This window comes from Terrapene carolina, unplaced genomic scaffold (genome assembly GCF_002925995.2).
Source record: "Terrapene carolina triunguis isolate 2854851 unplaced genomic scaffold, T_m_triunguis-2.0 Scaffold665, whole genome shotgun sequence".
Classification (NCBI taxonomy): domain Eukaryota; kingdom Metazoa; phylum Chordata; order Testudines; family Emydidae; genus Terrapene; species Terrapene triunguis.
The window spans coordinates 566,051-577,863 of record NW_020665016.1 but is presented as its reverse complement, the minus strand read 5'-3'; the positions used below and the strand labels follow the sequence as shown (position 1 = coordinate 577,863).

The window sequence follows — 11,813 nt, the reverse complement described above, 5'->3', positions numbered from 1 at the left end:
TGTACCTAATTATCACTTGTAACTACTGATCGGTCTTATCCTTCTATAATTCTACAATGTAACTCTATTTAGTATACAATGATTATATATGACATAACATATTAGTTAATCATAACATCACACAATAAATGAACAATCAATTAAAATCATTGGCTACACATCCATCCATCCATCCATCCATCTGCAATAGCCAGCCAGCCATGCCTCTGCAATACTCAACTGTCTCTCCAATCATGTGAGAAGAGATGAATGCTCCCGTTTATGGCGTCAGCTTGCGCAGTCTTGATCCACGAGATGTATTTGGAGACCCTGGTGAAAACCTGGGGTGCTGACCCATCAGGTTTGCCGTAGGAGACAATGTCCTGGGCCTTCCCGTCACAGACCAGGGGGCCTCCGGAGTTGCCTGAGAAGTAAAAATCAGGTGTGGGTTTACAGATGTCCAAACAAAGGGCAAGCTGCATTCTGTATTCACATTGCTGAAATCCAGCTCTGTAACCCTGATCCTGGGGTCTCACGGTCAAGTCACTCTCAGGATTTGCATGGAGTTCCCACCCTAAGGTCCAGGGATCCAGCTAGACCATGTCCCTGATTTCTAGAATCTGGCCAATTCCTGTGTCTGATTTCTGGAATCTGGCCAATTCCTGTGTCTGATTTCTAGCATCCATTACAAATTTCTTTAACCTGCTCAATTCCCATCCCTGATTCCAAATCCTGATATTCAGCGTCTGGCTAACTCCTGCCCTTTATTTCTAGGACCTCCTGCTGATTTCTCAGATCCACCCCTGGGTTCTTGATTCAGCAATTCCCCTTTTTATTTCCTAGTATCCAGCTGATTTCCAACCCTGATATCTAGGATCTGTCCCTCACTAGTAAGATCCATCCCTGATTTCCACGACGTGGCTGATTCTTGTCCCTGATTTCTAGAACCTGTTGAAAATGCAGCTCATTTACACCCCTGATTTCTATGATCTTGCCAGTTCCTAAACCAAAATAATTAGTATCCATTCCACATTTAAAAGACCAGCCTGGTTCTTGTCCCTGATTTCTAGCCTCCATCCCTGATTCCTAGGATCTGGCCAATTTTGGTCCTTGATTTCTACCCTCCAGCCTTTAGTGCTAGGATCTAGTCAGTTCCAGTTCCTGCTCTCTGGCTGGCTCTCCATGGATCTTGGTTCTCCCAATTCTGTCCAGCCCTGTCAGTGTCCAGTTCTAGCAGCCTCTTGTCCCTTGCGCCACATGGTCGTGTCCCACACTCACCAGGAATGACGCCTTCCTCTTCTGGGGATCCCCCACACACCGCATTCTGGATGGGGCATAGTGCACATATGGTTGAGGAAGACACATGCCCTTGCCCATGATCTTCAGTTCCACCTCCTGCAGGGTTGGGGAGGGCTGGGCATTTGTCAGGCCCCAGCCGGCCATGCTGCACACATCGACCAGCCCCTCTTCTTGGGCCTGCTTCCCCTCCCAAATCAGGTTCAGAGAGACTTCAGGGTTGTGCCACACCCATGTCTTTATTCACCTAGCCTTGTCCCACCACCAGTGCCAAAATACACAGTCTTTTCAGGGTTTCCTCTGTTTACAGGCAGAATCAGACTTCAGCCATGAGTCTTCCAGCTCCCTCCCTGACTGTCCTCTCCCTTACTGCCTGGCTCCCTCCTGGCTCCTTCCCAGCCTTTATAGCCCTTGGTTCGTCAGGCCGGCAGGTGTTGCCAATCCTCAGGCCAGCATCAGGCCTTTTCCATCAGTCTCAATCTGTTCTCCTTGATTGGAGCTGACAGGGCAGGGGCTAATTAGATGCTCTTGCACCAGCACTCTGCTACACCCCTCCTTCGCCTGTCACCAGGGCAGGGGGATGGTGTCCACAGTGTGGGTCAGATTGGCCTCGTCCATCAGCTGTGATGGGGGAGAGAAAAAGAAGGGAAATCAAACGCCTGTTGGAGGATGGATCTCATCAGATTTTTTTGGCCCAATCCTATAATTTGTGTACATCTCTGTAGTGGGGTGGTCACCCCACTCATGCCCTGAAGGGCTTAAAACAGCCCTGGGAGAGGGCTGGGGTGGGGGAAAAGCTAGGCTCATTGGGGGAAGCAGTCACAGGTGGGGCCATGCCCCAATCAGGCCACGGCTGGCCCTATAAGAGGGCTGAGGGCCAGAGACTGAAATAGACATTCTCTCTCTAGCTTTTTGAGAGAGAAGGACCTGGCTGCCTGGGAGCTGAGAAGGGTCCCTTGGGTGGAGCAGTGCTGGGGAAGGGCAGAGGGAACTGGGGAGCTCCAGCCCAGTAAAACCCCAAGCTACAAGCCTAGTTAAAGGCCTACAAATAGGTACGGGGGCTGCAGAGGGGCAGCCCAGAGATAGGCAAAGACAGCAGGTCCTAACCCCCTTGCCAATGATGAGTGGTTTACAGATTTCAGTCCGTCCCACGGAGCGGGGGCTAGATGTTGACTGGCAGTACCCACTGAGCTAAGGTGGGGATAGAGGGTTGGGGTTTCCCCTGGGAGGGCAGACTCAGAGACAATGGGTTGCTGCTGTGGGAAGAACCCTGAAGTAGAGGGCCACCAGGGTCCAAGAGGGACACGGGGGGCTGCAGCAGGTGAGCCATCAGCCTGCAGAGGGTGCTCTGGGCTTGAAAGAGCTAATTCCCGAGATGTCCAGCAGGAGGCACCGCGTCAGCGAGTCATCACCCCGCCGCAGTCCCTATGTATCCTATACCTACCTGCAGCATATCCACCACTGCTCCCAGTTTAGTGTCATCTGCAAACTTGCTGAGAGTGCAAACCACACCATTCTCCAGATCATTAATGAAGATATTGAACAAAACCAGCCCCAGGACTGACCCTTGTGGCACTCCGCTTGATACTGGCTGCCAACTAGCTGCCAATCACAAGCTGTGCTTCCTGAACCAATTATATCATAACAAGATTTTAAAATGAGAGCCCTCCACCTCCCTCCGTCCCTCCCCCCCACCCCCAGCTGTTAAGCTTTATAAAGGGAGGATGTCATATCCAAGAAAATTTCAAAAGAAATGTGTAACTGCATAAAGGAGTACGCTAAATACCGCTACATTGTCCTTTGTTATTTGAAGCTGTTAACTACTGCAACAAAATGTTTATTAGCATGCTTTTATAAGACAAAAGCTATCGCTTTTTGACTACATGAAGCTCAGAGATAGCCTATCTGAAGAAACTCCACTTCCTCCATTTAACACTTTTGCTAAGTCCAGGAATTCTTTTCCTATCATGAAATAATATAACTGCATGACAGGAATATTAGCTGGTTTTATACTGGACAACACTAAGAAAACAGCTTAAGCAAAAATTAGCTACTTTTTTTTCAAATTTTAAAGAAACCCTTGTATTTTCTCCTCCCTCCCCCTTCTGTTTTGAAGATAAACGCTTTTCTTTGGCTAACAGTGAAAATAAAGATACTCCTTTTAACAAAAGATGTTTAACTTCCCTCAAAAAATACACCAACTTGCTTTAGATTTATGCAAAGCAGTGAATGTCTTATCTGCAGCACTGACAATAAAAGTTTAAAAGAGAGAAATTATGGAGCATCCGGTTCCCGCTCTGTTTTGTTCCTAGAAGACAACAATGAGGAGAAAATAGATAAAACTCCCTTCTAACTGTTTTGAAGATAAGCTCGTTTCTTAATTCTTTGGCTAACAGTGAATATAAAGATACATCTTTTAACAAAACCTTCTCCTTCTCTCAAAAAAACACTGGCTTGCTTTTTAAACTTTTTCCCAAAGGAAAAGTTCTGTAATGAAATTATACAACGTTTACAAGCAGAGGCCCCTCTTCTAAGATAAAGATAATGACCGACAACTCCAGGGTTAAAAACACCAAGCCTCAGAAAGACCCCAAGCCATAAAATGATTTAGCTGTAAACTTTGTAAAGTCTGAAAGTTCTATTCCCGGCATTGACAATAAAAGTTCAAAAGAACCTATATTAGCCGGTTCTTACAGTGGATGACACTAAGAAAGCAGCTTACACAAAAATCAGCTCCTTTTTTCAAATAAAAATGGAAAATCTTATATTTGACAACAAAGAGACACCTCTCCTAAGATAAACACCCACCCTGGTTATCTGAAGAGACACAAGCCCTCAGTAAACCATAAACCCAGCATTGAATGAGCTCTAACATAACAAGGTCTTTTTTTAGGAATATTTTGTAGAAGTTCAGTTACATAAAGATGTTTAAGATACACTAGCCTATCCTTTGAAAAATAGCATTTGTAAAGTACCAAAACAACTGAGTAGAATATGAAAACTGTCACAATTGAGGGGAGTTTACATATGTATTTCAATAAAAAAAGCAGTTAGCATGCAGTGAGGACAATTTGAAGCAGCATATTTTTTTAAAAGCTCTTTAATTTTGCAGCAAAAATACAGGCTTAAAATTAAATAACATACGCCTAAAAAGCTGCTAAGTTTACTCAATTTCCATAACTAACTAATGATCATCTCTGCAACACAAAGATCTTAGTCTAACTGACTTACTTGGTAAGATCAACCTCCTTCTCCTCCCCCCACCCCCCAGCCCGGTAAAATTAGGATATATGGGAATGTAAATTGTGAAGAAATAAGTTCTTGGGGGACAGGAATATAATACAAAACCCTCACATAAAGAAGGGTTTTACAATAATAAAATAAAATGTAAAGACATGTTATAGCTTTCTACATGGTTAGGCGGGGTCTTTAAAATATAGTGTTAGTTTGTTTTTTAAACTTTTGTGCAAACGAATTGCCTAGAATTCTAAAAGTGCTCTACTTTTAAATTGTAAAGAGAGCTTTAAAAGTCCATGGTGTGGTTAAGCATCTCCTCCCCCTATGCCCCAAAACCACACACACACACACACACACACACACACGCACACATAGGCAAATGAAGGGTTTTACAATAAAACCATTAAAAAGACAAAAGCCACAGCCATAGAGAACAGCGCATGGGGATAAGAGAGCTGTCTTGAGGTTTTAGGAGAATATTGATAACTAACTGAAATCTCTTTTAGCGACACAGTTTTGTAGGCAGCCATTCTTTGTGAGTTGTTATGCTTGTGCACAGGCGAGCGTTTGTCATTCAGAATCCCTTCCCCACTCTACGAGGTATTATCTCCCCTGTCCAACGGCCTAGCAGAAATAATATTAACAAAAGCACAGAGGGATTACATACTTGAAGATACTTTGTAGCGGTGCCTGCAAAGCAACAATTACAATTTTATTATTATCTTGTCTCAACACCTTAGAGAATTTTTTGTTGTGTTTTTATAAAACACTTTTACGCAAACTGTAACCCTAGATGCTGAACAACATTAAATAATATGCACCAGTAGCTGAAAGACCTGAGACATTGCTGAAAACAGAGGTGTCATGATCACTACAGTCCTAATGCAGAGGACCTGCAGGAAAATGAAAAGGCAAAGCCGAAGCAGAAAATGGTATGATTTAAGAGGGTTTCTGGAGCTACTTTGCAATGGCCCAGATGCCTCAACTGCCTATCCCTCATGCACAAATAGCCAGGGGCCCTTGTTAGAGGAACAGGCCGTCCATATTTTTCTTGTTGTTGAAAAGCTATAACCTAAGTACAAGTACACCACGGGTTCAACCTACTTCTCTTTTGACAACCCCCCCACCCCTTGAGCTCCATAAAAACACACTTCACACCGACATTTTAAACTGACATTTTATTTACAACAAGCATCTTCATTTTATTTGTACAATATGCCGTGTTTTGTTCCCAGACCACGCTCTAACTTTTATCTAACGTGTATCCGTCAGTTTGATGATTTCATCTAACGCTCTATCTGCTTCCTCCGCCTCTGTCACGTTGTCCATCAACTCTGCTATGAAACCGAAATGTTCCTGGGTTAAACTGAGGCACTGCAGCTCGTATCCCAGTGTAATGATGGTATTTAAAAAACGATTCATACACAAATTACCACTAAAAATGACCACTAATTTATTTAATTTTACAATTCACATCATCTACAGACCAGTTCACACAGTACAGACCTGGGGCGGGATCGGGGCTGGTGCCCCCCAGAGGGGAAAGGTCCCATCTCCCATTTCCCATCACCACTGACAGCAGAAGGAAATGCATAGAGAGTGGCTGGATCCTAGTGATTTGTTTAACTAACTGCTCTGGTCGGACAGACAGCTCAGACTGCCAGTGACTGGGGCTCCCCAGCCCTGGGTGACAGAGATCCGGGAGAGGAGGAAACACTCCAGGGACGGGATTCCATAAAACTCTGTGTTGATTCCAGAGGACACAAGCCAGCCTGTGAAATGAACAAGTAAAGAGGGCAGATGGCGGGGAGGGAAGGGGACTTTAACTACCCAGACATCTGCTGGAAAAGTAATACAACAAGACACAAGATTTCCCATAAGCGCCTGGAATGTCTTGGGGACAACTTTTTGTTTCAGAAGGTGGAGGAAAGACCGAGAGGGAGGGGCATTTTAGACTTGAATCTGACGAGCAGGGAGGAATTGGTTGCGAGTCTGAAGGTGGACGGCAATTTAGGCTAAAGAGACCCTCAAATGATAAAATTCCTGATCCTAACGAAAGGAAGGAGTGAGAGCAGCAGAATCAGAACAATGGACTTCAAAAAACAGACTAACCAGTTCAGAAGAGTACAGGTGAGGTCCCAGGCGAAGAAAATCTAAGGGCTAAAGTAGTTCAGGGGAGCTGGCAGTGTCTGAAAGGGGCAATATTAAAGGCACAACTACAAACTGTCCTTATGCAAAGCAAAGATGGGAAGAATAGTAAGAGGCCAATATGGCTCCAACAGAAACTCTTTAAAGTTGTGAAAATCCATAAAGGGGAAATTTGAAAAATTACTAAGGGGGAGAACAAAGACTAGGACTAGCATGTAGGAACAAAATTAGAAAGGCTAGGGCACAAAATGAGTTTCACCTCACAAGGGACCTAGCAAGGGGCCGGTGAGAGGTCCCAGAGGACTGGAGAAGGGAAAATGTAGTACATATCTTTCAAAAGAGGAACAAAGAGAATGCAGGGAATTGTAGACCAGTCAGCCTAACTTTGATACCTGGAAAGATACTGGATCAAATTATTAAACAATCATTTAGGAAGCCCCAGCCTAGAGGATAATAGGGTTACAAGGAATAGCCAACACGGATTTGACAAGAGCAAATAATGACAAATCAACCTAATGTCCTTCTTTAACACGGTTACTGGCACGGTGGATGGGGGGACACAGTAGACATGATATATCTTGATTTTAGTCAGGCTTTTGACACAGTGCCACCAAACATTCTCATGAATAAACTAAGGGAATTACTATAAGGTGCTGGGAGAAATGGTCAAAAGACTGAACTCAAAAACTATCAATGGTTGTGTGTCAAACTGGGGGAACAATTCTAGTGGGGTGCAGCAGGTGTCAGCCCCGAGTCAGGTACTATGCAATATTTTCATTAATGGCTTAGATTATGGAGTGGAGAATATAAATATTATATTTGCAGATGACATCAGGTTGAGAGGAACTACAAATACTTTTGAGTACAGGACTAGATATTGAAACAAAGTTGACAAATTAGAAAATTGGTCTGGAATCAATAAGATGAAATTCAATAAAGACAATGCAAAGTGCTACACTTACGAAGGGAAAATCAAATGCAGAGCTACAAAATGGGGAATCTCTGGCTAGGTGCTAGTACTGCTGAAAAGGATCCGGAGACTATAGTTGATCACCCATTGAATATGAGTTAGCAGTGTGATGTGGTTGGGGAAAAGGTTAGTAACATTCTGGGGGGTATTAATAGGAGTGTCCTATGTAAGACACACAGGTAATTGTCCCACTCTACTTGGCACTGGTGAGTACATCCCGATGTGCAGAAAGAGTAGCAAATGTGGCAGGCGACCAGCTTGGCTTAACAGAGAAATCTTTGGTGAGTTTAAACACCAAAAGGAAGTTACAAGAAGTGGAAACTTGGACAGATGACTAGTGAGGAGTATAAAAATATTGCTCGAGCATGCAGGGGTGTAATCAGGAAGGCCAAAGCACAGCTGGAGTTGCAGCTAGCAAGGGATGTGAAGGGTAACAAGAAGGGTTTCTATGGGTATGTTAGCAAGGAGAAGAAGGTCAGGGAAAGTATGTGACCCTTACTGGGGGAGGCAACCTAGTGACAGATGATCTAGAAAAAGCTGAAGTACTTAATGCTTTTTTTGCCTTGGTCTTCACAGACAAGGTCAGCTCCCAGACTGCTGCACTGGGAAGCACAGTATGGGGAGGAGGTGAACAGCCCTCAGTGGTGAAAGGACACGCTAAGGACTATTTAGAAAAGCTGGACAGGCACAAGTCCATGGAGCCAGATGGAATGCATTCAAGGGTGGTGAGGGAGTTGGCTGATGTGATTGCAGAGACATTGGCCATTATCTTTGAAAACTGGCAGCGACCGGTGGATGTCCTGGATGATTGGAAAAAGGCAAATATAGTGTCCATCTTTTAAAAAGAGAAGAAGGAGACTCCAGAAAACTACAGTCTCACCTCAAACCCAGGAAAAATCATGGGGCAGGTCCTCAAGGAATCCATTTTAAAGCACTTGGAGGAGAGGAAGGTGATAAGGAACAGTCAACATGGATTCACCAAGGCCAAGTCATGCCTTACCAACCAGATTTCCTTCTATGATAAGATAACTGGCTCTGTAGACATGGGGAAAGCAGTGGATGTGATATATCTTGACTTTAACAAAGCTTTTGATATGGTCTCCAACATTATTCTTGCCAGCATGGTAAAAAAGTATGGATTCGATAAATGGACTATAAGGTGGCCAGATCGTCGGGCTCAACAGGTAGTGATCAACGGCTCAATGTTTAGTTGGCAGCTGGCATCAAGTGGAGTGCCCCAGGGGTTGGTCCTGGGGCTGGTTTTGTTCAACATCTTCATTAATGATCTGGATGATGGGATGGATTGCACCCTCAGCAAGTTCACGGATGACACTAAGCTTGGGGGAGAGGTACATATGCTGGAAGGTAGGGATAAGGTCCAGAGTGACCTAGACAAATTGAAGGATTGGGCCAAAAGAAATCTGATGAGGTTCAACAAGGACAAGTGCAGAGTCCTGCACTTAGGATGGAAGAATCCCATTCACCGTTGCAGGCTGGGGACCATCTGGCTAAGCAGCAGTTGTGCAGAAAAGGACCTGGGGATTACAGTGGATGAGAAGCTGGATATGAGTCAACGTTTTGACCTTTTTGGCAAGAAGGCTAATGCCATATTGGGCTGCCTTAGTAGGAGCATTGCCAGCACATCGAGGGAAGTGATTATTCCCCTCTATTTGGCATTGGAGAGGCCAAATCTGGAATATTGTGTCCAGTTTTGGGGCCCCCACTACAGAAAGGATGTGGACAAATTGGAGAGAGTCCAGCGAAGGGTACAAAAATGATAAGGAGGCTGGGGCACATGACTTATGAGGGGAGACTGCAGGAACTGGGTTATTTAGTCTGCAGAAGAGAAGAGTGAGGGGGGATTTGATAGCAACCTTCAACTACCTGAAGGGGGGTTCCAAAGAGGATGGAGCTAGGCTGTTTTCAGTGGTGGCAGATGACAGAACAAGAAGCAATGGTCTCAAGTTGCAGTGGGGGAGGTCTAGGTTGGATTTTAGGAAGCACTATTTCACTAGGAGGGTGGTGAAGCACTGGAATGGGTTACCTAGGGAGATGGTGGAATCTCCTTCCTTAGAGGTTTTTAAGGTCAGGCTTGACAAAACCCTGGCAGGGATGATTTAGTTGGGGATTGGTCCTTCTTTGAGCAGGGAGTTGGACTAGATGACCTCCTGAGGTCTCTTCTAACCCTAATCTTCTATGATTCTATGATTCTACCGTGTCCAGTTCTGGGTGCCGCACTTTAGGAGAGATTTAGAAAAAACTGGAGAGCTTCCAGAGGACAGCCACAAAAATAGTCAAAGATTTAGAAATCCTGACCTAGGAGGAAAGGTGAAAAAAACTGGATATGTTTACTCTAGAGAAGAGGAGGCTAATGGGGAACCTGAGAACAGTCTTCCAATATGTTAAGGGCTGTTCTAAAAAGTATGGGGGTCAATTGTTCTTCATGTCCACTGACGGTAGGACAACAAGTAATGGGATTCATCTGCAGCAAGGGAGATTGTGATTAGTCATAGGAAAAAACTTTCTAACCCTAAATGGAGTTAATCTCTGGAATAGGATCCCAAGGGAGGTTGGGGAATCCCCATCACTGAAGGTTTTTAAGCCCAGATTGGACAAACACCTGTCCTGCATGGTCTAGGTTGACTTGGTCCTGCCTCACAACAGGGGGATGGACCAGGTGACCTCTCGATGTCCCTTCCAGGATGATATTTCTATGATTCTACTCTATGAAATGTCTCCTGAGATGAAATCCCCTGAACTTTGTTCTCCTCCGTTGCCCGTTATCTGGTGACCAGCTAGCCAGGGTCCAGGGAGTTATGAAACATTACACCGAGAAAAAAAAATGGTCTTGAAAGTTTTCTAAGAACCCAGAGAAGAAGGAAATAAGTCAGCCCGTGGGGAGTGGAGAAATAACAATTTTTCAGAGAAAGATATAGACATTTAACGGTCTTGCTGGTGCAAGCCACAGGCGGTGCGGCGGGGGGTGGCCGGTATGTGACCACAAATGCCCCCCCAGATTTCCTATTTGGCTTATACGGACCATGCTCACATGGACTGAGCATGCTGGATAGCACTGATGAAATGGGCTGCCCTCATTCTGTGCCCCCACTATGGGCAGGCATGGGTCATCTCTGCTAGTGACCCTGAATCCCGACCTGCAGACCCTCCATCCCAGTCCTGGACTCAGGCCCTCAGACAGCTCCGTTTGTGCTTCCTAATGTCTGACTCTGAGAACTGTTTCCATTCGTGACACGGCCATGTGTGGGGAAACACCTTTCACTGCCAGGGGGATGGGGAGATATCCCTGCTCAGATGTTCAGCTTGACAGTCAGGCCTCAGGGATGATAGCCTGCTACAGATGGGAGGGTTTTACTGTCCAGGCCCTGGACACTGGGGGTACGTCAACACCACACCAAAAAAACCCCAAAAAGCCAGTTTCAGAGGCCAAGTCAATTGATCCCATAGGGTGGACCAGACTGGACACAGCCCCAGCTGTGCAGAGCCCCAAATGCTGAGTGTCTGCACATGTTGGGGGCCCGTCATTTCTCCCTACCATGTGGCTGGGTGTACATGGCCCAGGACAGCCTAGCACCCATGTACGCACTTGGAACCTGACCCTGAGGTTTCCTGTCCCCACCCAGCTGAGGCTGTAACCCCTCTGGGCTGCCCCCTCCTCAGACAGGCCATGAAGATGCCGCTCCTGGGGGATGGGAAGACGTCGTCTGGGAATGAATAAGGGGTTCTCATGCTCCGTCAGTGCTGTCTCAGTTCTATTAGGGCACCCTGAGGGAGTGGCACGGATGAGGAGAAGACCAGGGGGTTATGCATTTATGGGTCAAGTCTTCAAGCTCTTCTCTGCAGCTTCGTGGGCTTAAAACATCCAATTTACCACAAGAGAAGCCAATATTTTCAGGTGATCCCATGACTCCTGATGCTGGGGCTTTACAAAATACACCAAGGCATTTCAGGAGAGCTCGGAGCTTGATGGAGAAATGGGCCCGGGGCCTCAGGACAATATTAAGCCACTTTCTGGGGCCCAGAATTGTAGCCGCGTGAGATGTTCAAATGTCTGGACAGCCAGGGTCACATTTCCAAATGGTCACCCCTGTTGTGTGGGAACATTTGCTCTTTACTCAACCATGCCAGCCATGGGGCAGGCCCAGAGGAACACGGCTCCAGCACC

The 11,813-nt window shown here is 45.6% G+C and overlaps 1 protein-coding gene across 1 annotated transcript in view; it reads right to left on the bottom strand.

The window, feature by feature from the left end:
- Nucleotides 1-215: 215 nt before the first annotated feature.
- The window catches only part of LOC112107977 (duodenase-1-like), a 37,088-nt gene continuing 25,490 nt past the window's right edge, over nt 216-11,813 (bottom strand). Inside the window, exon 4 of the mRNA XM_024201923.2 lies at nt 216-391. Within this exon, the coding sequence (XP_024057691.2) occupies nt 216-391 (176 nt within the window). The remainder of the gene's footprint in view (nt 392-11,813) is intronic.